Source organism: Copidosoma floridanum, unplaced genomic scaffold (genome assembly GCF_036245765.1).
Source record: "Copidosoma floridanum isolate Cflo_tuat_1 unplaced genomic scaffold, Cflo_Japanese_pri ptg000001l, whole genome shotgun sequence".
In the NCBI taxonomy this organism is placed as follows: domain Eukaryota; kingdom Metazoa; phylum Arthropoda; class Insecta; order Hymenoptera; family Encyrtidae; genus Copidosoma; species Copidosoma floridanum.
In genome coordinates, this window is record NW_028321878.1 from 1,388,202 (window position 1) to 1,412,073 (window position 23,872).

General features: G+C 39.2%; 2 protein-coding genes across 5 annotated transcripts; one reads left to right on the forward strand and one right to left on the reverse strand.

Annotated features, from left to right (window-relative positions):
* The first annotated feature begins 352 nt into the window (after positions 1 to 352).
* Rbcn-3A (rabconnectin-3 alpha) lies at positions 353 to 18,598 on the forward strand. Of its 2 annotated transcripts, XM_089592579.1 has the most exons (33): positions 353 to 982; positions 1,469 to 1,666; positions 1,749 to 1,902; positions 2,048 to 2,131; positions 2,457 to 2,666; positions 2,742 to 2,877; positions 2,954 to 3,151; positions 3,226 to 3,404; positions 3,475 to 3,593; positions 3,678 to 3,774; positions 4,105 to 4,258; positions 4,546 to 5,206; positions 5,291 to 6,029; positions 6,089 to 9,658; positions 9,736 to 9,831; positions 9,908 to 10,070; positions 10,144 to 10,385; positions 10,454 to 11,006; positions 11,103 to 11,469; positions 11,554 to 11,787; positions 11,849 to 12,101; positions 12,181 to 12,385; positions 12,443 to 12,707; positions 12,792 to 12,965; positions 13,038 to 13,136; positions 14,276 to 14,362; positions 15,846 to 15,906; positions 15,984 to 16,192; positions 16,279 to 16,423; positions 16,525 to 16,742; positions 16,832 to 16,915; positions 16,984 to 17,101; positions 17,185 to 18,598. In XM_089592579.1, exons 1-32 carry the CDS (start codon positions 896 to 898, stop codon positions 17,098 to 17,100), a joined length of 10,158 nt encoding a protein of 3,385 aa, XP_089448705.1. In that variant the 5' UTR covers positions 353 to 895; the 3' UTR covers position 17,101; positions 17,185 to 18,598. The 2 variants fall into 2 exon arrangements, with proteins under 2 accessions (XP_089448705.1, XP_089448708.1); XM_089592582.1 differs by lacking the exons at positions 2,048 to 2,131; positions 14,276 to 14,362 and having other exon boundaries at positions 9,908 to 10,075; positions 10,152 to 10,385.
* Positions 18,599 to 18,648: 50 nt separating this feature from the next.
* Positions 18,649 to 21,608, reverse strand: AsnRS (asparagine--tRNA ligase). 3 transcript variants are annotated; one of them, XM_089592592.1, is made up of 10 exons: positions 21,549 to 21,608; positions 20,981 to 21,047; positions 20,511 to 20,921; positions 20,280 to 20,437; positions 20,073 to 20,216; positions 19,844 to 19,992; positions 19,641 to 19,769; positions 19,316 to 19,565; positions 18,969 to 19,238; positions 18,649 to 18,897 (listed from the first exon to the last, which is right to left on the reverse strand). In XM_089592592.1, the coding sequence occupies exons 2-10, from the start codon at positions 21,009 to 21,011 to the stop codon at positions 18,766 to 18,768; spliced, it is 1,674 nt and encodes a 557-aa protein (XP_089448718.1). In that variant the 5' UTR covers positions 21,012 to 21,047; positions 21,549 to 21,608; the 3' UTR covers positions 18,649 to 18,765. The 3 variants fall into 3 exon arrangements, with proteins under 3 accessions (XP_089448718.1, XP_023246501.2, XP_023246503.2); XM_023390733.2 differs by having other exon boundaries at positions 21,496 to 21,596; XM_023390735.2 differs by lacking the exon at positions 21,549 to 21,608 and adding an exon at positions 21,302 to 21,425.
* Between the last annotated feature and the right edge of the window lie 2,264 nt (positions 21,609 to 23,872).

Sequence of the window (23,872 nt, forward strand, 5' to 3'; positions counted from 1 at the left end):
TTTAAATTTTAAAGATATCACCTTTTCAGCTATACGTAGTATTGTTCAAATTCGGAAAATAACACACTTCAGATTACGTAAAAATTCGCTAAGTTGAACAATAAACCTAATAATTGACGCGTATTATTACATTTCTTGGTTAGAAAAGTCTCGCGAAGAAACTTTGTTCAACCAACCCCTGCTGAAAAAGGATACAATTTTTTTTTTTAAACCATTGAAAGGATTTTTTTGCGGAATTTTCCATGTACAATTTAAACACGTAAGTATATATACAGATATAAAGTAAAACAACAACAGTGCTCTTTTGGAGCAGCGGGTTAGCGGAGCGGAGGAGAGGAGCGAATTGTAACGCAAAAGAGAAGTTGGAACGAGAAAAGGAATAAAAAAAGTTCTTACACTGATTACTGCATTAAAAAAGAAGAAAAAAAAAAAAAAAGTCAAAGATGACCCAAGACAGTGCTACTTGAGTTGGTGGAGAGGATCCCGAAGGTGCGCACACCCAGAGGAGCACATGGGACTCGGGGGGAGTATACGACCACAGAAAAGACAGTCTTTGGGCAGTTCGGGCTGTATGTATTACACTTTGTAATATAGCGACAATATAGTGAATGCGATCGAGCGCAGCGCGTGTCATACGTTAACGTACGTCACTGTCAGTCGTCGCACTCGTCGCGTCGTCGAACGTAGTAGTATTAGGTAGCCCAGGCTGTCCAGGAGGTGTAGGCGTGCAAAAGAAAGCCAGTCGAGGGTCATCGGGAGAAACGAGAGAGAGAAAGAGTGACAGCCGGCCACCAACTTTTGACAAACGTTCGATTCGGAGTGCTGACCAAAGCTTGAGCTTGCTCGTTCTCCTTGAGGATGCTCCGGGCCTGAGCGCTTATTGACACCAGACGCCATGAATTGCCACCAGATACTCAGCGGAGCTTGCAACGCGGGCGACCGTTGCTGCGCCGTTGGCTCCGTCGAGGGCATATCCTTCACCGTGAGTTTTTCACTACCTTATTTCGTTCTCCCAAACAACCATTTGCTAGTGTGTATAGGGCACCAACTACCTAAAACAGCAGTGTCAGGCCTGATCCTATTACCTATTACCTGCTACCACTGGATGAGGAGAGACACGCCAGATGAGAGTTAGGTAGACGAGGACGGTGATACCTTTAGATAGACCGATACAGTCACGATGAGTACTCTCGCACCAGCTTCTTTTCGTCTTCGAGATGAGAGTCAGCTGATTGAAGCGCGCACATACTCCTTTTTTTTCTAATTCTCGTCTGCTACTCGCTACTGTCATCGTCGATCGGATACATAATTATAAACATGATATACACACCTCCAACATAAAAGCTCGTTAAAGTCCCTGTAAGCTCGAAATTTTCGTTTATTTTCGTGCCTCCACTACACTCATAGACATTACCTTGGTCGATCGTTTTTTTTTTTATTCATTGATTCTTTTTTTCTCAATTATCAGGCCTATGCAGCTGGTTGTAACATAGTGATCCTTGCCAGCAACTTTGAGAGGGTGCAAATTATCCCTGGAGCGGTGCATAATTACATAAGGATCAGCTGTCTGGACTGCAGCACGGACACTGGCAAGATAGCTGCTGCGTACGAGAATCAAGTCTGCATTTTTGAACCAACACCGCTTATTCATACCACGTGTTCTCATGTGAGTTATAACAAATAACAATGTAAAAACAGACAACAATTTTAATTTGATAACGACTCTCAATACGTTTCGTCACCTATAGCAATTAGAATATCGTTGGGTTCAAACTGGTAGCTTGCAAACTGAGTCAAACATCAGCTCTTTATCATGGAATTTGGAAGGAACACGCCTGCTGACGGGAGGAGAGCTTCTGCAGTTGTGGCATCAAAACATTTTGCCATTTCAAGAAGAACAAAGTGAGTATTTCATGCACTTGCTACAATCGCTTTACCACCAAGTGATAAGAAACAATGGAAAGTTAACTATTGAATAATTTACATCTATGATTTCCAATAAGCTTAAGTCTTAGCAGTATTCTATTTTATATTATTATCTATGTAGCTGCAAAGCCAAAAGCAATACAATCAGAAGAATCCTCAAATCCAGGAGTAGAACAAAGTGTATCACGGAATGCTACACAAGATCGTGAGTTCATTCATTTTAAAGAATGAACATCATTATAATTTAATTAAAGAGGCATTATTTTTGCATGGCAAAATATACTTGTATCAAAATCACTTTTTAGTTTTTGTTATAATTTAGCAATCGTATCATCAGCAAACAAATCAGTCACTCCCATGCTTTGTTTCATCCAAGTTTTATTTTAATAATAAATTTTGTTTAATTAAGCTTGTGTGATTGCTTGAATACTTACTTAAAATACTTCACAAGGTTTATGATAATTTAACAAGCATCGTAGAAATAGTGTTACAGTTTACAAATCTGTTTCAATAATCATATATTTTTATAGCTGGAGCAGTAACGTTTTCAATCGGAGAAGCAGAAAGTCCACAACCATCAGAAACAAATTTGTCCAACGATTCAGGAGGTTGGAACTGCGTTTGGAAATGTCGCACTGCCATACCAGTTCATTTGATGAGTTTCAGTCCAGATGGTACCCTTTTTGCAACTACCGGAGTAAATGACAGACTAGTAAAAATTTGGTTTGAAAACAAACAAAGTAATAAAAGATTTTTGTTTCATCAAAATTTGTAAAATTAAATTACGAGCTTAACTAGAAAATTTTTTATAACAGTGTTCTCAACTAAAAGTATTGATCACTCAAACTTCAGTCAGCCAGTATCGAGTGATAGTTTTAGTTTTGTATATGTTGCACATCCAAGAGCTGTTACTCACATATCATGGAGAAAAACGAGTAAATACATGCCAAAGTAAGAGTCTTTGCGACATTAACTTTAGTCTTAACAATATCAATATAATCTCAATGTGGGTGTGAAATAATTTCAGGGGTTCGGTGTCAAATATGTTGGTGACTTCGTGTCGTGATAATATTTGTCGCGTATGGACAGAAACTATTCCACCAGAGATCGAAGGTTTGGCAAATATGAGCCAATTTGAGGGAACCGACAGACATGGGAATCATGTGAAAAATCGTCATCATAGCATGCATAAGCATCGTTTCATGCAACGACTGAAACATATGAAGTAAATATTCAATATTCAAAATATAATTTCGGGAGCATTGATGATTTAAAAATGTACAACGGAAATTTTCGTAGGACGTGTTTTCATATACGCCGACATGCGAAACAACAAAACCAAGCCGGTCATACCGCGCCCACATTACCAACGTTACCATCGACCTACTCTGTTCACGATTTTCATAATAATTACCAAAGTTCTGCACATTACCCCGGGATGCATTTCCATTTAGCAGCAAGTATTAACGCGGAAACAGGTATTCATCTTTTTTTTTGTTAGTTGAAATTATTAAATGATTTACTTTAATTGAAAATCAAATATTTCAGATATTCCACTGGTTCCAAGCTTGATCACAGATGATCCTGACAGGGAACCAAATTTTATTTTACACTGGTTGAATAATAAGGAGATGCAATTTACTATGCAAGCAGAAAGTATTTTACAGGTATAAGAAAAAAATATCCCCGTTAACTTATTTCGTTGTACATTAAAACACCTGTTGCTTAATTTTCTAATTTTTCAATTAAAGGAGTTGACGAGGAAAGTAGTGGAAAAAGAAGAGGGTATGCACCACCATCCGGAAACGGAACATGTCGATCATGATTCAGAAGACGAACACACACCAAGTACGTTTTTAAAATGATCATTGCAACGTCACTTTTGAGTTGTTTTTTGTTTTTGTGTAATAACCGTACTGTTTTCATTATTACTAATGGTTTATTGGGTTGGAATAAAAAAATAATTGCTCCACATAACACACAATCACCAAATTAAAATCTCATCAACTGTAAAAAAAGCTCGCTTCATAGCGTCTATCAAAGGGACCGAGAGTTTAAAAAATATACAAAATGCTTTGATGTTTGCACGTACGTTGTATGTTGCATGCTGCATGTGGGGTTGAAAATATGACTTATCAGGAAGCATCTTATCCTGTTACGGTATGGTGCGGCCAACAGAAAAAGGAACTCGACATTCATCTGGTCAAAAAACAAACATTGGTGGACGTACAACGAGTCAAGAGGACCACAGTAGCGATGAGCATCACACAACACACACGACATCGTCCCACCATAGCCTTCCTCACAGTGTTCATTCTCACCAAAGCCTTAGGTAAATATTAACTGTAGGTTTTGACTTTGTTTTGGTTTTCCCACGATCCTCCTTTCCTTTTTTTTCAATTATTTATCTAATTGTGTTTAACAAATAATAGAGCCTTGGAGGACTTAAAAAAAAAATATATATATATATATGTGTATATATATATTATTACCCTTACTTTTCGAATAATTACGATTGCAACTATTTTTCATTCAAATTTGTATACTTTGTGATAAAGTATGATAAGGTACTCGTCTGCAAAACATAAAATATTTATACGTATATTTGTTTGATTGCAGTAATACAACCTCGATAAACTCGATAGCAACTGACGCACCAACCACGAGTCAAGTGCCAGACTCACTGGACACAAAAATAGAAACACTTCTGCGTGACTGGCATCACAATCCCGATCTCCTATTTTCGATACATCCGATCGACGGAAGCTTTTTAATATGGCACATCGAATGGTTAGACGAGTACCACCCAGGCTCCTTCCGACAAGCTCAAATTTCATTTTCCACGCGAATCCCAAATGCTTTTCCTTTAGGAGACGCCTCGACTATGAGTCACAACGTCTCTATGTATTCCCATAATACCGGCGGCCCTCTACTCAATATTCGCGAAGTTTCCAAGTCTTCCACTGCTACCAAGCCCTCGGATTCGGCCGAGATCACGACACCACTGCCGAGCCTTATCGAGCAAGATGAAGATCAGTCCACCCTCACCTCGAAAGCGGCCATGGAGTTTGCGAAAAGTATTCAAAATGGAGTCGAACAACATCACCAGAACGGCAAAGCTACGCAAAACGGCTCTGCCACTGATGCTCAAAAACATTCGGAAAATATCAATGACGTGCTTGCACATCCTAGTCCTATGGTCTCGATGGTTTCCAAACATGCCAATGGTACTCTAAACCTGTGGCAGCTGACTTTTGCAGATAAAACGAAATTCTCTCAAGTAAATTGCCTACCTACTAGACATTTTATTTTCCAACTATTCAAGGTACAATCATTTAACAAAAAAAAAAAATCTCTCTTCCAGGTGTTGAGCATTGGTCACGCGTGCAGAGCTTCGGGTCACCGTTTCCGCGTCAACGATATAACTTGTCATCCGGTACTACCTCTTCTACTGACCACGTCTCACCACAATATCCCAGAATTCTCCCCTAATCAGTCGACTGAAAAAGTAGAAGGTTCCAATGAGCCAAAAACGCACAAGGACATAATGACAGCCACGGGTTTTTGTAGCGAGCTCATCCTGTGGCGCGTCGACGCGGTCGGACCGCTGTCAAAGAGCGGGGGTGTTTCAGAGCTGGCACGCATCAACTCGCTCGAAATATCGGCTTTTAGTAACGTCGCTTGGATTCCTACGCTCCTGCCAAGCACGACCCTCGGAAACCTGTCCAACTCGCCTAGTGCCTGCTTTGTTGCAAGCGACGGCCAATGCCTGCGAGTCTATCAAGCCGTGATAGACGCCAGAACTCTCTTAGCCGAGGTTTCCATAAGCGAGCGCCGTAGTCGAATGATGGACTCAATGGCCAGTTTATCCACCGACATTTCCTCGGACGACGGCGCTAGACATTCCATTCACGACAGAATCAAGATCGTATCGCAGCAGTCGACCGCGAGGCCGGGCTGCGTCATTCAGCTCGACGCTATTTCCGACGCAACCCACGACTGGCAAAATACTCAGTTCCTACACGTCTTTCAGGAACAATTAATCACTGGAGAGCGCAACGACGAAAAGCAGACCGGACTAGACACATCGCTCAACGATCTTGGTAAGTTGGCACGAAATTGGTGTCTAATTACAGTCAATGATGACATTTTTCTCATTCAGGCCTTATGGAATCGACGCTGGATGCAATGGTGGATCTGCAACAGTCATCGATTTTCGAAGAGCCTTTTTACATCGTTGTGCTGGAACGTACACCAAAGGGCACGACGGTTCACATGTGGCGACTCGTCATCGCCTCGCAGCCCGAATACCAGGGTCTGAGCGGCTCGATGATGTACGTGCCGGATTCCCAACTAGTCCAAGACGAGGAAGAAGAGGGCACACCGGGTGGGCGCAGATCTCGTCGGCCTAGCACGTGTGGCATTGGATCGCGTAGTCGGCGCAACAGCCAAGCCGATTACCAGGAATCAACTTTTGCCCACCATCGCCACCACAACAGCCACGTACTCATCAGCACGACCAAGGTCTGCACGCAGGAGCTACCAATCCCGGATGGTGTCGAACTTATCCACGCTGCGCCTGCTGCTGGCCACCTGAGCAGTTCCTCAATTTACCCGGCCTGTTTCGCGCCTTACATCATTGTCACCGCGTGTAGCGACAGCACCGTACGCTTCTGGAAGTGCAAAGTCAGCAAGACGAGCGAGGAACCGGGCAGTCCCTTGCACTACGAATGGTGCGAGTGGGAGATGATACGCAAAGACAAAGAGTCGACGATCGACATCACCGGCCAGCCTCTCAACATCAGCGCGGCTTACAGCGGCCGCATTGCTTGTGCTTACAAATATGGCAAGTCGTTCACGCGGCCAACCAAGGCCGACCCGGACTCGCGTTACGTCAATCTTTGCGTGGCGATCTACGAATGTGAGAGCACTGGAGGCAGCGAGTGGATTCTCGAAGACACGATCCACCTAAAGAACATTCATTTGCCGAGGATACAAGTCGATCAGCATCTAGATTTGAGTTACCTCTATGACAGCCGCTTTCTCCAAAAGAAGCAGAGGCTCACGCAGGTTTTGCAAACGTTGAGCCACGAAGACGTGAGGTCACCGCGGAACGGGGAAAACGGGGGCAACGACAGCGCAAAGGCTGGTCTACTAGCGGTGCCGTCCTTCAGTACTTTGCAGTCTCTCCGCAAGTCGATAATCGAGAACGGCAACACTTGCCCCCTGACTCAGAAACATCTCGTGCAGCTCGACTGGGTATCCAAGGAGGACGGCTCGCACATCCTCACCGTGGCTGTTGGCTCGAAAGTCATGCTGTTCACTCCGGTCTGTTCGGACCTCGCGCAAGCCAACATGAAAGCTATGAAGGAATCCCAGACCGGCAACAGACCTATATTGCGAAAGACATCATCGCTGGCGCAACCCCAGTTTGTAGACGAAATCCGATGGATGAAACTGAGAAAAATTGAATTGATGACGGCGGACGGTCTACCGCCTCTGCCCATGCAAATATCTTGGGTGAGGGACGGAATACTGGTGGTGGGCATGGACTCGGAAATGCACGTTTACTCACAGTGGAAACCGAATCCAAAAATGGACTACTTCCATTCGGGTCTTCAGCAGCAGCAACAGCAGGAATCTGACGAATTTCAAACAAGTCGCAACTTGCGAGACGAAGACTTGCGAACCCTGGCTCACGAGACATCGCAACGTAGACTGGCCAACGTATCGTCGATGACGCACTTGTCTCGAGTCAGCAGTATCAATCTGACGATGCTGGACGCGTGCAAGAAGCGCGGCATGCAAAATGAGACCGTGAACCTGGATTACATGCCCGACTATGGGCTATTCGAGGCCTCCAGAATAGCTTGTCCCGTACTGCCACAGTATCACCCAAAGCAGTTAATGGAACTCCTGAACTCGGGCAAGATTCGTTGGGTGAAGGCAATCCTTGCTCACTTGGTGCGCTGCATCACGAGTTCGTGCCCCATACGAGCGGACGACGAAAATCTCATGAAACCAAAGTCGAGCGGCTGGTCGCGCTCGCGCACAATGTCCGTCAGCTACGTGGGTACGACCTCGCCGCTTGAACCCCGTGGTTCCACCACGCAAATGACCGAGGAGCTGACTCTCGACTACGCGGAGATAACTTCGATCTCGCCTCTGCCACTCTGGACGCTCCTGATCGCCGACCGCGAGACCAACGTGAGTCAACAGACGGAAGACAAGCAGGACTACAACAAGCTTTTCGATGGTAACGTTGACGAGGGTGACTCCTTGGATGACATGCTCGAGGAGGATTACGAGTATTCGCGCCAAAAAGACCGACGCTCTTCCGTACCCGAGCGCCAGGGCATATCGCACTTCGGTCCAAGGCAAGGTCGCGTGCTCTCTCGCCTGCTGACCCACAGCCATCTGCCAGGGCTTTCCAGCCTCGATCAGATGCACCTACTTGCCCTCGCTGACACGGTGTCCACGTGCAACGTAGACTTTGCCGAGCGCTTTGCTATCGACGCTCAGAAGAGCGCAATCGCCAAGGAGAACCTGACGGGTGTGCCCCTGGGTGAAGCTGTCTCCATGGACTCGCTGGACGATTGCGGCCTGCGCTTCCTGTTGGCCATGAAGCACTACAACTACCTGATAAGGTGCTTGCCGTTGGCCCAGCGGGCTCAGTTCCAAAAACAGGGCGTCTCAACGAACAATCTCGTCTGGGCCTTCCATTCCGAGTCGGAGGAGGAGCTGCTTACTCTGATACCTTCGTATGCAAAGGGCCAGCCAAAGTGGGCGGTGCTCAAGGAACTCGGCGTGGGCTGGTGGATTAGAAACATGGCGGTGCTCAAGACCTGCATCGAGAGAATCGCCAAGGCTGCCTTCCAGCAGGACCAGGATCCCCTCGACGCTGCCATTTACTATCTCGCCATGAAGAAGAAAAATCTCGTCTGGGGCCTTTTCAGGAATAAAAGGGACGAGCGAATGACCGCCTTTTTCTCCAACAACTTTACCGAGGACAGGTGGAGGAAAGCTGCCCTCAAAAACGCCTTTGCGCTTCTCGGGAAGCAGCGCTTCGAGCACGCCGCGGCCTTTTTCCTTCTCGCTGGGGCGCTTAGAGACGCGATCGACGTCTGTCTCCACAAACTGAACGACCTCCAGTTGGCAATGACCGTTGCTCGGCTCTACGAGGACGACATGACGTCACCGAATCTAAAGAGGCTCATGTTCGAAGAAGTGCTGGGCTGTGACAAGGATGGGAATAACCAGGACATCAATAAAGCCCATCCCGATCCCTTTCTACGCAGCATGGCCCTTTGGATTCTCAAGGATTACTCAGGCTCGCTCAATACTTTGCTATTGACCAACGTGGGGACTCATCACCCTCAGTATAATGACGAGGCCGACAAGCCTGAAGGCTCGACCGCGAACCCGAACGTTTTCAACTTTTATGTTTACCTAAGAACTCATCCTTTGCTTATTAGGCAATACATAGCGTCCACTGCTCAAGACAAAAAGAAGGGCCATTCTGTTATTATTTCGGGATTCAGTTATGGAACGGAAACAAAGACGCAGCAAGACAAACAGCTCACATTAGAAGATACCATAACTCCCTTGGAAAGACAGCTCTACTTTACAACGGCACATGCACATTTCAAAGCCGGATGTCCAGCACTTGCTTTGGAAGTTTTGTCAAAGTTGCCGAGCAAAGTAATGGAAACTAACGCCGAGGATTCTCCTAGTGCGTAAAATTGCAATTTCATCCTATCTATTACTTGTCTCAAGCTTACATTTTTTCACAGTTAATTAATATTACAGGTCTCCTGAACAGTCCAAGCAAAACTAGAGCCCAAAACTTTGAAATAGACACAGGCATCATTAGCTGGGAAGACAGCACGAAAAACTCCACTCAAGGTTTGTTGGAGAAATAATAAAAAATTTGATAAATTTATAGAATTTTTTAAAAACTAATACATTTTTCTTTCTTTAGACGCGGCTTCTGTAATGGACTGGTCACAACCCGTAGTCAAAGAGTCGGACGAATTAGTGCTCAATTGGGATGATGATCCAGCTGACAACGATGACGAAAGTCCTCCCATAAGTATGAGCTTGGATAAGAAAAAAGAAGAAAGTGTAGATAAAGAAGTGGATAAAGAAGGCAAGGCTCAGTTGTTTTAACAGCAAATAAAAAAATTAAGCCATGAAAAAAAATTTTTTTATTTTTATTTTAATAGATGATGCAGCAAAAACGAATGGTCAATTAGATATCATGGCCCAACAGCTTAAATTCGTGGCATGTTTAAAAATTTTAATGGAAGAGTTATCGACTTTAGCTACTGGTTTTGAAGTCGATGGAGGACAATTGCGATATCAGTTGTATGTTTGGCTTGAAAGAGAAGTTGATGCTCTTCGACAGCTTTGCAATTACAGTGCCAACACCGACGGGGACGTTGTTAACGTTACTGAATGTAATCAATCTATTTCTTTCTTGATTACGTATACATTTTTATGTGCTCATTAAATATGTTTTTCGTAGATGACGGAACTATTACTGAAGAAGTGCCATCGCACAAGCCAGGAGAACAACCAACCCTTCACGAAATTTTAGTAGCTGAAAAATTAGATTTTGAAGCTAAAGTGCAAAGAGCAGCAAAAAGAAAAAAGTGGCTGAAGGCGAACGAGACATTGTTGAGAACTTTATTGTCGTATTGTTCTCTTCACGGAGCATCAGGAGGTGGTTTAGCGTCGGTTAGAATGGAATTAGTACTGCTGCTTCAAGAGTTACAACAAGAGAAAACTCAGCAACAACTGTTGAGTCCTCTTCCGTTCCCCACAACGTTACCTCTGCTGAGCGCAAGCGTTGCCTGCAACAAGACTGTCGTCGCAGATCCAGTACGCCACATGCAGTCTCTTGAGCACGACATGCTTCAGACTATTGTAGAAATCAGAAATCCCCCGATGCCTCACAAAAATACGCACTACTGTGAAGTATTTATTTTGCGCGATTTGGCCGTTGCATTGAGTGCCTGCATCTATCAATCCCTCTGTGATTCTGATACATTTGTAAACAAACATCAACAAACAGAAAGGTAATTTTTTCATGCAACTGTCTTATAGGACAATTAGTATGCCTATACTTACCAAAGCTACGTATTTTTTTTTTTTTTTTTTTTTTTTTTCAATAGTTTCACAGCTGCAGCTGAATTTGAGGCTTTCTCAGGCGGTCATTTAGTTGCATCGAGTAGATCGCATCGACGATACTCCACCGAAGATAGCGTTTGTATAACGACGTCACCTAGCAAATGGCCAGGTGTAACGAGCTTGCGAGCACTGTTAGCACGAGAAAAAGATGAAGATACACCGAAATTAAATATTCTCCTTTGCGAAGCTTTTGTCGCTACGTTTATGAGTTTGTTTGTATATGCCCTGTCAAGTTGCGACAGTCATATACTGTATAGGCTCGTGGGCCATCACTTTGACAATAATACGTGGTCTTGTCTCTTTGGAGGAGGCGTTAAGAAACTTCTAAGGGTAGCTAGCACTAGTGGTCAGGTAATTTTGGATTCTTTAATTAATCATTAAAAAAGTTTTCTTATTATTTCTACAAGTTGTGTAATATTAATCATCAATTGATAGAGCGGATCAATGAGCTTAGAAAGATCAGATAGTGTAACTAATGACGTCCAAAGCTCTGGAAGTGGTGGAGTTTGGCAGACAATGACGTCGTTAACTAAACAACGAGTTAAATTAAATATGAAGTTATTAGGACAATTTACGACACAACAACCAAATATGAAAGAAGATAAGCCTACTTATAGGGAGCAATTCGTCTCACCACAAATGAGCATGATTTCATATTTTCTTATGAAGGTAAATTATGACAATTTAGCTAGAAAATTCTGAAAACTAATCATCAATTTACTTCCGTTAGCCGCGAATCGAAGGTGAAATGGCTGAAGAAATAGATTACGATTCTTCAGACTCGGCCATTTCGGACCTTGATGAGTCTGAAGATGAAGACGATGTTTTCGATACAAACACTAAGCCAAAGATAAAACCCAAAGATAATACAGAACACTCAAATCCAAATTCTTATAGTTGGTGCGTTATGAGGTTAGCAATTGTAAAAATTCTGCAACAGCAGTTGCAAGACTTCCTTAACGTAGCAGGAATAGAAGTGCAAGGTCTGTATGAGCTTTTAAAGAATCATTAATATTACGAAATCCGCTATACATTAATTTTAACAATAATTCGTTGAAACAGAGTTGCCAGTCAGCAGTCCTTTGATACATGGAGTATTAGGAGTAGTGGTGCAGTGGCAAGAATCATTACGCGATGAACTTGAGTCGAGGGGACCACCACCAGCAAATTATATTCCAGGTTGCGCTCCGGATCCAGTTCCAACTCCCGGGAAGCCAGCGATACACAAGTATCGTTCACTGCTTGAAAAATGCAATTCACCATTCAAGTAGGTCAATCAATTTTTTTTTCTTGATTTTCAGCTAATACAAAATGTTTGTTGTAGTCCTAGGATGGCTTCTGCAGCGCCGGCAAACCGACTGTGGTCTTATTTGATTAGACAAGAATCAGTCCAAGATATTTTTATACGAGCAGTATTTGGAAAGCGACGGTCACTTTCTTCTTTATTGGATAGCAATAACGGAGTAGATGGCAATACCCGAGGTCAGGGAGAGGACAAAGGTAGCGACAGTGGCACGACAAGTCTCCCCGAGCCTGTCAGAATCATTCACAAGGAACAAGACAGTATTAGTGCCTTCTGCCTTAATCAAGTTAGTAATTAGTACCATAAAATTCGATTTGGCAAAAATTCCCCTTTTATCTGATGACTAATTTTTTTGTTTCCGATTGAAAAGGTCAACACAGGATTGATGGCTTTGGCAACACCACGTGAAGTTCAGGAAATGGATATTTCGTTACTCCTCGAATTACCATCGTGGCTAGAGGACGAGTGTGAATTTGATATTATGAATTTAAATAAACAAGCAGAACCAGAACCAGTTCCACCTACGAGTTTTCTAGTCATACAGGTACATAATTATACTTATCATGAGATAAAATTTTTGTGAAAAATCATTTGAACGGAAAATGATTTTGTACAGACTGCAGCAGATAGGCCTTTGCTGGCTCAAAGCCCTCCTCAAAGTAGTCCCCAAGCACAATCTGGAATTGCTGGTCAAAGTGGACGAGGAGCTAGTGTGGTATGCTATGTTTTATTATCATTAAAACTGATCAAATCGTAAGATAATACAATAGTTTTATTCAGTGTGTTAAGCAATTTGATTTTTCACCTAGAAAATGATTGCAGTGTATAATAAGTCTTTTTTTTCAAACATAAATTTTCCATCCTTAATTTTTTTATTTTTTATTATCATAACTCATTTTCAACTCATTATTCATCAATAAAAGAAATAAATTTACTATCATGTAAATTTTTGTACATAAAGCTTTGATCATTTCATCAAATTAACGCATTCCATTTCATCCATATATATATATATATGTAATCATATTTTTCATGAATAATATTTACATTTATTAATATGCTAATCTCTTTATAAGCTACTGTTACGACTATTTTGTCCATTATACTTTCTTTGGAAAAGGAAATTCGATATAATTTAAAAATCATCATCTTTATTTGAGCTCAGAGGTATTACACATCATCTTAATAATAATACTTCTACATGATGTTTTTTTTTCTTTCTTTTTTATTTGCTAAACACACGGTGGTATGAATAACGCACAAGAAAATTATTTGTAAATGAACTATTATTCCAGCACTTTTTTTCACCCAGTCAAATATTCATGCTAACAATGTGTACACACAAACGATCTTCTTGACTTTACAGTACAATCCTATGATTATCATTATAAAAGTATAATATAGCACACACACCGTGAAAGTGATCCGGCTTTTTGAAACATCGGTAAAAAAAAAAGTCAAAATGCCAAACTAAAGGCTAGTTGATTATTGCATGACACAATTGAATGCTGAGGTGTGTGGGTGTGTGTACATATGTGTATATCGTGTCTCAAATATTCAGAGATGGCCTTATCTAATTGTGACTCGTTCAAATTGGAAATTAAAGTTCCGTAGAAGAACCGGATTAAAATAATAGTAATAATAATAATAATGATGAGACAACTTTTAAAATATATGAATAAAGCTCAGAGTTGGATAAGGGCCCATGAGTGTGGCGCACTGGGATAGGGTAGCACAAGTGGTGACGGAGACAAAAAAACTGTTGCTTGTTTAATGCTTGCCCAACGAACCATCTAACTCTCTCGGTGTGTCTGCGTCACTGATCTGGCGACCTGCTCACTTGTTCGATCTCAGATGAAGGGGATGCCTGTTTTTCCTGGCTCTAACGACCAGCGCTTTTGTCAGTTTGTCGCTGATAGGAGTAAACACTTGTTGAAGCCGGTGAGACTAACATCTACATGAACAACCCTAGCTGTTCCTAGTGCCAATTATAATTATAATAATAATAATAATAATAATCCATGTTCATCTTGTTGTTTATATTGTTGTTGTTGTATCGACTGTTACATTGTATGTATGACTTTTCGACTTGTCCACATTTTTTAATGTTAATGCGTGTCTCCCTTTACTTACGTACTTATTGTCCGACAGGCTCAGAATATCCTCATGCTACTCAATCGATTCATTTTCAATTCATCGCCCCGCGCTGCAGTGTCATGATTTTTTCATTGTGATTTAACACATTTTAAATTAATGTACTAATATATTCTCGTTTTATTATTATCATGCACAAATCAGTTTTGCTTTCTTAAAGCTTTTAAAATTTGTTGACTCGTGCTTTAATAATTAATTTTTATTTTAGTACAAAAATTTTTTTTTTTTTTTTTCTCTTTTGTTCAATAAAACCAGGGATATTCTAAGTCTGATGATTTTTGCAAATTGACTCTTAAGAGTTTAGCATGATGAGCAATTAGATAAGTAACATAGATAGTTTATTCCACCAACGTCATTTCACATAGTACAGATAAGTGCCTAGTTATCAGCAAATTTCGCTTACATACGTCATTGCTGCTTGATTTTCATTAAAAAAAAAAAAAAAAAAAAAAAAAAACGCAGCAAAAGCTAATTTTTAGATATACACGTTTCTCGCTCGTTTTAATGGCCACAGTGATATCTAGAATAGTTATTAATCATGAGTCAATTACAATACGCAATATTTTTCACACCAACACACTGCAACACGCACAATCCAGACATACGTTAAAAAGCATTAATTTGATGAAAGCTTATGCCTGTCCGATCGCCTGCCGATTTTCGGTGTAAAAGGCATCTAATTTGACTTACACGTACTTATGTATAATATACAATTACTTGATTACTCCTTTCGCAAGTAAAATTGTTTTGAATGCTTTTTACATGCAATAATATGTTATTACTATGATTATGTTTTGTTTGTCGTTAAAAATAAGCAACTATTTAGAATAAAATGAATAAAAAAAAAAAAAGCATACGGAGATAAGTAAATGAAATTATGTATAGCCCAACGCAAGTGTCGAGTGATATTAAGTAGTTGACTATACATATAATTATATCGCTAAGCGAAGCCTCAGCTTGCAGGAAATAATCATGCTGCCTTTTGACGCATGCTGATCCTCATTCGTATGATATTTAGTAGTCTTAAACTTTTTTATTTTTTTATTTTCTTTTTCCATTATTTGTATGTTGAAAACTCACAGTTACATACATATATTATGGATTTTTTTTTTTTTAATATAAGTTTGAAGATCCGTGCGTGAAAGTCAATTGATTTTTTTTTTACTATGATTTTCCTTTTGATTCAAAGTTTCGATTAATAGATGTTAGAAATCGTTATATCCCCGTTCCTAATTGTCACCGCGCTTACACGATACTTTGAATTGAACAGATCCTCAAGCATAAAATCGATGGGATTAGAAGAATTTCTTCGCATCCGCTGCTGCCTCTATGTAAGTATTAAATTATTATTATTACAAATGAAACCACAAACACTGGACTGTACTTGTCACTGTCACGTGACCCGCAGATTTAACGGGATCCCAGGATGGTTCGGTATCGCTGTGGGAATGGGGGCATCAGAACGCCGTAGCAACTCCAAGATCCCCGGGCACCTTCGCCAAAGTAACTCGCGTGCGATTCTCCCAGCACGGCAACAAGTTCGGCGTAGCAGATTCGGATGGCCATCTCAGCCTCTTCCAAGTCGCTTGTCGAGATGGAACGGCTCGACCTTTTTTCGTTAGTAGACTTTTTTATTTTTTTATTTATTATTATTTTTTTTTACTTTTATCACAAAATCAATGGCGCATTGCATATTTTTGCAGAATTACCAGTGCCACAGCAAAGTAACAGCCGATTTTGTCTTTCTGGGAGCTTGCAGTCTAGTAGCCACTGCCGGTCACAGCTCTGAGGGACGCAACGTGGCTCTTTGGGACACTCTGTTGCCCCAAAGTAAATCTCTCGTTCAAGGTAAGCAGTAATCATTCAAATGGTAGTAGATAAGTAACTCTGGTTGACGTTAAAAAATAAGTAAAAACTGATGTGGCTGTGTATCATTATTACGTGTGTAGCTTTCACTTGCCATGATCAAGGAGCGAGTTCGGTGATACTGGCTCCTCAGCACCAGTTATTGATTAGCGGCGGAAAAAAGGGAGACATCAACATATTCGACGTGAGACAACGGCAACAGCGTCATCGTTTTCAAGCTCACGAATCTCCAATCAAATGCTTGGCTTTGGATCCCCATGAAGAGTTCTTTGTCAGTGGAGCCGGAGATGGCGACATTAAAGTAAAGTCTTTTTCACTATAAACTCGACAATACCTTCCATTACACTATTGCTCTTTACACAATTAATCTTACACGCGCGGTAATTTTAGGTGTGGGGCTTGACCGTCCATTCACTGCTCTATTCTTTCCCTGGAGAACATCCTAGATCAAGTTTCTTTAAAAACATTGGACAGGTGAGGCAACTCAAATTTATACCTATTAAACACTGTATGTTCTAACGGTTACTACGATTTTTTTTTAGGGTGTAACTCAATTGCACGTAGATTCGGCAGGACGTTTGTTTTCATGTGGTGCAGATGGTTCTATGAAAGTTCGTCAACTGCCAGAGCGAGACTGCGTTGTGCACACGTATTATTAAAGTAAGCCATTAAAAAAAAAAAAATTCTTTAATATGAGTACATGCATAAAATTTCAAAACTGACTCTATATTCCGTTATTTCAGATGATCAACTGAATCGTGTAATATGACAACAGACTGTTTTCGGCCTGGCGCAATGACTATTGTACAATAAATGCATATATAAAGTTATTCAACTGATATTTATTCTTGTGAAATCGTTGTCAACTATTCATGCGTATATTTTCTTCAAAAGTCTATTTCAGTGATAACGTTTCCTCCCAAATCTTAATGTCTTTTAAAATTTCAAAAATGTCTTTAACCCTAATTAAAATCATTTGTCGAGTCGTTCAACGTCCACCGTGTAACTTTAACATTGAAAAATGCTGTAAAGAACATTGTGTATATGATAAATTTATTTGGTTAGTGTACTTGACCAACTTGAGTTGCTAAAATGGGAATTATTTAACTTAAAAATGAACTTGGTACACATTTTTTACTGCTTATTTAATTCGGTTCTTTATCACGAATTTTTGTTATAATTTTTCAATTGCATAAAGTAAAAAAATTTATGTAAAATTCATAATAGTGCCATACAAAAACAAAGAAGGAAGTATCAATGAAGAAAGTATATAATAGGTAAAAAAATCCGTTCAACATGAGTATTTGGGTACACAATTAAGATAAACATCATATACGAATAAATATATTTCGTATAAACTCGAATAACGTTTCCTACACTATTATTGTAATAACATAATTTAATGTTGTTGTAGTTGTTGCTATGTAAAATAATTTTAACAGTTTCGTAATGTAATATTTATTTGGAGCTGAATGCTACGAAAAGTTTTTAACGATAGTAATATTGTTTTGAATGTTGATAGAATATGAATTGACGAAAAGTATTTATTTGTGCCCTAATGTACAAAGCTCTAAAAATTACGTTGATCTAATTATCTAAAATTACGAATTTATTTCTTTATTACATGCATGTGCGTGTATACGATTTGTTTGGCTTGGCGATTGGGGGATGCTCATGAAAGCTATTAAAATATATTTCCATATGTATATGGTTATGGAGCGCTCCTAATGGCTCTGGAACGCTAAACCGAACAAATTTATAGCACTATATGTAAATGTGTGTATACTGAGGTTTGAATAAGAGTGCTCTGTTGCCTTAATTATGACAAATCGCTTGTTGTTAGAATTTAGAAAAACTCAACTGGACACATAAACTGTATAATTTGTAATATATGTAGTTACAAATGCCTTGTTTCTTATATCACTGTGAGTTAAAATAAGATAAGAAAACTGTTACTTTACAACATTGTTGAAAATATATAATAAAAAAAAAAATAAAGATGCTATAAGTATTTACTTGACACAACACATCATCCACAGCCAGCTCTTTTGAGTAACTTGTTAATGAACTGAATATAATGTATTCCTTGTCTATTACCCTTCACTAAAAGTCTATAAAACAAGTTAACTGAAAGAGGGATATGTGCATATGTATTGTTACTACGTGTTACCTATAAACATAAGTTAAATACAATAAAACACTTTAAGTATTGTAAAAGAGAATGGTTTACTGATTTACGAATGCATTTGTATTCATATCACATAAATCAATTATTATTCATAATTCAATAGAAAAATTGGCTGTTACAATATTTTGCATCCAATTTATGGGCGACAACGTTCTAAGAAGCGAGGATAAAGACAAACTTCTCTAATGTGATATCTGTTAAGAAGCCAACAGATAAATCTTTCTAAACCAAGACCATAGCCTCCATGAGGGCAGGTTCCATACTTTCTCTGTGAAAAAAATTACTCATTGATTAACTTTTTCACTAATGTCAAATAAGGTACGCTGAAACTTTTTTTACCTGATCAGTGTACCAGTAGTAGGGTTTTGGATCAATATCAGCGCTCTTGTATCCTTCAAGCAAAGCATCATGATCCCAAATACGCATAGATCCACCAACAATTTCTCCTACATTTGGAAGTAAAACATCGACAGATTCGGTTAATTCTTCACCTTGTTTTCCTTTGCATCTCTGCATATAAAATGATTTTATCCCTGATGGAAAACGACACAGCATAATAGGCTCATTGATTTGATCAGTCATTTTTCTCTCTGGCATTTCGGGAATATCCTAAAATATTTTATTTGTTGTTTAAAAAATTTTCAGTGCAAGATGCAGATTCAGTGCAACCAATAATTATTTTTTACCTCTCCAAACTCATAAAAGCTTCCATCCTCTTTGGTGATGTTGTTTTCTTTCAAATACTCAATGGCTTCGGAATAATCCATTCTCCGAAATGGTCTCTTTGGTACTTGGAAGTTAGGGTTAAGTTCTTTCACAAGATATCCCATTGGTGATTGAAGAACTCTGTCAACAACATCGCAAATCAAGTCTTCCAGTCTATCCAGAAGATCATCAAAAGTAATAAAAGGACATTCTGCTTCGACATGAGAGTACCTGAAAAATTATATGAAAGATAACTACAATTTTTTTTTATCAAAAAAAAAAAATAAATAAATGAAATCAACGTACTCGGCAAGATGTCTTCGAGTCCTCGATTGTTCTGCTCTGTAAGATTGAGCAATGCAGTAAACATCACCCATTGCAGGAATGCACGTTTCAAGATAAAGTTGAGAACTTTGAGTTAAGTAAGCTTCCTCACTATAAATATTTATTTGAGTCAAATACTGAATGCAATAAATTGCAATAAAAAATGCAGTTGAAGTAAATGTTACCCAAAGTAGTCGAGTTTAAACAAAGTTGATCCTCCTTCCACTTGGGTTTGTACAAGAGTGGGAGGAGTTACTTCACAGTACCCCCTGTCTTTGTAGTGATCTCTAAATGCTTGAGTTAATACCGATCTCATAATTAAGATTCTGGAAGTCTGAGATATGATTAACAAAATTATTGTAACTATTTATCACAATTACTCGTCTTTTTAACAAAAAATAAAGGTGTACATACATTTTCTCCTCTAATCATTATATGCCTGTTATCTAGCTGGATATCAGGTTGAGCTTCTTCATTTAAAATTGCATCAGCACCTCCAGGTGGAGAGTTTCCTATAAGTTTCCAATAGTCAACATGTAATTCGAGTCCACCAGGAGCCTGAAGAAAATAAAATAATACTGATTGTTTGAGAAATGAACAATAAAATCAAACAGAAAATACCGTTTTTCCTTCTGGAACAGGTTTCAGTGTACCAAATAATTGAACAGAAGCTTCAGTGTTGAGCACAAGAGCATCATATGTTTGACACAATTTGTCATTTAATATGCATTGTAAAAATCCCGATCCATCCCTCAAAGTAATAAACATTAATGCTTTCCCTACAAAAAAAAGCTTTAGATTATTTCACATCAAAACACAAGAAACAGTCATTGATTACATTTTAGCGAATACCTTGACGCCTCAATCTATGGACCCAGCCAAAAATTTTAACCCTTTGCTCAATGTGCTTTTGTGCCCGATTGATTTTGACAAGCATAGCTTCAGGTAAAGATTTATCTTCTTTAATCACAATAGACTTGGCCTCCTCTAAATTTTTTATTCTTTTTTCCTCATCTTCTTGCAATTTTTTTTGCTTATCTTCACTTTTGTATTGCTCTCTCACCCAAATTTTTTGAACCTTTTTTAATTGCGATTTAGCAGCCAATTCATATTTTTTATCCTCTTCTTTTGCATCTTGATATATTTCAGGGAATGGCTCTTTACCTGCACTTCTCATAGCCTGAAGTATTGTTTTGAATGGTTTGGATTCAGTTCCGTCTCCATTCTCGTCGCTGCCATTCTTTTCGGACGTATAAATAGAACCTAAAAGTATTAATTTATTTAAAAATTAATCCATTTTAACGTGTAGTAAAATAACTTACTCAGAACTGCTTTGGTATCAGCATCAGGCATGTTGAATGATTTTTTAGTTTCCAAGTAAAATAAAGTCTGTACCAATGTAAAATTAAAAAAAAAAATTAAGTAATCAAGTGCATCAACAAAATTTTAATCAATTCTTTATTATTTGTTTTTCTGATAAGAGACTTGCGTAAAAAAATTATTTGCACAGCTGTAAAAGAAGATTTACCGTAGTATTTTGCGCAAACTAACCTTGCGTATGAATCAAGTGTACGATACGTGCAAAGTAAAGGAATTCATAATTTTAGCAGTTGCAAAATATATGGTAAAAAAAATTTACTAACTTGTACGTAGTACAATCACAAATTATAAGTACAGAAACACCCCTAAAAGTAAAACTAAACTTGAGAACACATGCACTATTGTAATTTATTATTTATTGAGTACAGCTATACTTAATTGTATATGTTTATAGTAGCAAAAAGCTTCAACAAATTGTTGTAATAAAACGCAAACAGATATAAATTAAATTACAAACTGAACTAAAAATGATGCAATAAAGGTTGTAAATATATAAGAAACTCTTCTCACAATGGCACAGAATGTCTCTCAGCAGCCTGCGGCAAATGACTGTGCACTGCGGTTATGCCGTGTCGTGTCGCCTGTCGCATGCAACGCAGCTCGGCAGCTGCTTACATGAGCTCTTAAAAAATTCAGCTCAAGTTAGGTTTAGGTGGTCCCTATCCCTACCCTACCGTGTCCCTGTCCTACTTCGCGTGGCACCAAATGTCGGTGGAGGGAACAGCCGGAACAGGGAACCACTGCAGGGGGCGAGTTGTGCGAATTTGCATTACCTCTTCATTGGATTTCTTAAAGCTATCACTGAAAAAAAACGTCTGTCGTCTAACACCGCGTATCAAATACTTATGTTGAATGAAAAGAACTAAATTTTGAAATAAGAATAACGAAAGCTCGTACTCTAAGAACATACGAAAATGTAAAATATACTTACGTAGTAATTACTCTGATAATACATACTTAGGCTATTCTCAACAAATGATATACAAAATAAAGACCCAAGTATAGTCGAGCTGCTGTGTAAGTTCCATACGCACACGCTCGTCTGATAACTCATATACATGGGGCATACCCATCATTCGTTTTAAAGAACACTTTCATCTTCCAATAAATTATGTTGTAGCTATATGCCAATAATAATAATAATAATAAAACAGTGACTGGTAAAGTTTCGTTTCCGCTTAACTTTAAACTGAGTTACAAATTAACCATCGCACATTTAGAGTGATGTCGACATTTGTATGTACATATATCAATAAAATAGTTCACACGTGTCTCATATGGTAAAAAGTTTGGTAAAAGAAAAATACACATTTCGAAGTGCTCTAGCAGGCCTGCGCCAACGAGCGCAATACAACGTCTTTGGGTCCTAGAGAATTCCCAAATCTGGCCGGAACTATATCCCATCGCTGCGTCATTCGCAACTCGGGCACAAACGCACGTAAGGCACAATATGGCACTAAGTACAACTTTAGCGCCCGAGTTGCGAGTGACGTTATTTTTTTGCAGAGCGCAAAGAGCTTGCCGTACTCTGCAGCCACATGGTAAAAAATAGAGGTTTTAATCACAAAAGCGCGCCATCGCCCCCGAGTCTATTTTGCGGTCGCCGGTCAGAGGGACCCTTAGGGGTATACAGACCCGGTTGGATGGCGCAAACACTATTTTTCCTACCGAGGGCGCGTGACATTATACGATGCGGGTGTTTCGCAGACGCGAATTGTGGCTTGGCATCGAATTTTCCAACATTGCGGAAAACAAGAGAAGTGGGAGGCTTATTATTATTATTTTTTTTTTTTAAATCCCTCACTTATACTTCTATCTCGTCTCTGGTTCTCCTTTTAGCGCCTCAATACAATTTCAAATTCGCTTCGCCCTCCGCCAAGCAGTGCGAGCGATTGTTTCCGACATAATCATAAGCTTTGCAATAGATGAAGGTGTACACTTTTTTTTAGTGCGCGTCGCACCCGCACACATGCAATGCCGTACCATTAGATGAATAAAAAAATGGATGAAGCCAAAGAAAAAAAAAAGGAAGCTACGCGCACAAATAGAGAAAGAAGCAAAGTGCTAATAAGCGATGGATAGGATTCGTTTATTTCGTTAAGTTAAAAGTGGCTTGATCATTTTTGTACGAATGTCGACATGGTATACAAAATTAAAGACATTGTAATTACATCGTTATAGATCCAAGAAAAAATAATAGCCTGTAGTTATCGACTTCTTTTTCATGGAAATCTAAAGAAAAAAGAAAAAAAAAGTTTTTTGTAACGAGCATTGCTCAATCTTATCGCCTGGTCATATGTTAAAATTTAATGATTATTATATCGATTTCATTTTAACGATACGATAACGAAACATAGGCTTCAAGGTATACTTCTGCGAAATGTAGCGATAGCAACTAAACGATTAAATTGTCATCAAGAGACAAACGAAATATCACTTATATTTTTTCATATTAAATGATGATAGTTTTTTAAATGTAAACAATCAGCGCTGTACAGTCGCACTAAAAGTTTCCCTTTCTTTGGAAAAAAATGTTCTTTTTGAGGCACACCTCTAGAAACGGCCTTCTTTTCTTAGTAATATCATATATTTATAATACAAAAAAAAAATCACGAATGCAAGTTTTAGTCAATGTAACACTTTTTTTAATTTTATCTGAAATTTAACAATACTTATAAATTGTAGAATAACACGACCGAAGAAAATTTTCTATTATTATTTTTTCTTATAACTTTACTTAGTTCTAAGTGAGTTTGATACACGTACAAAAAAGAAAATTAAAAGGCTTATCAAATGAAAATTAATAAACCACACATTTATTGGTTGTCTCGACT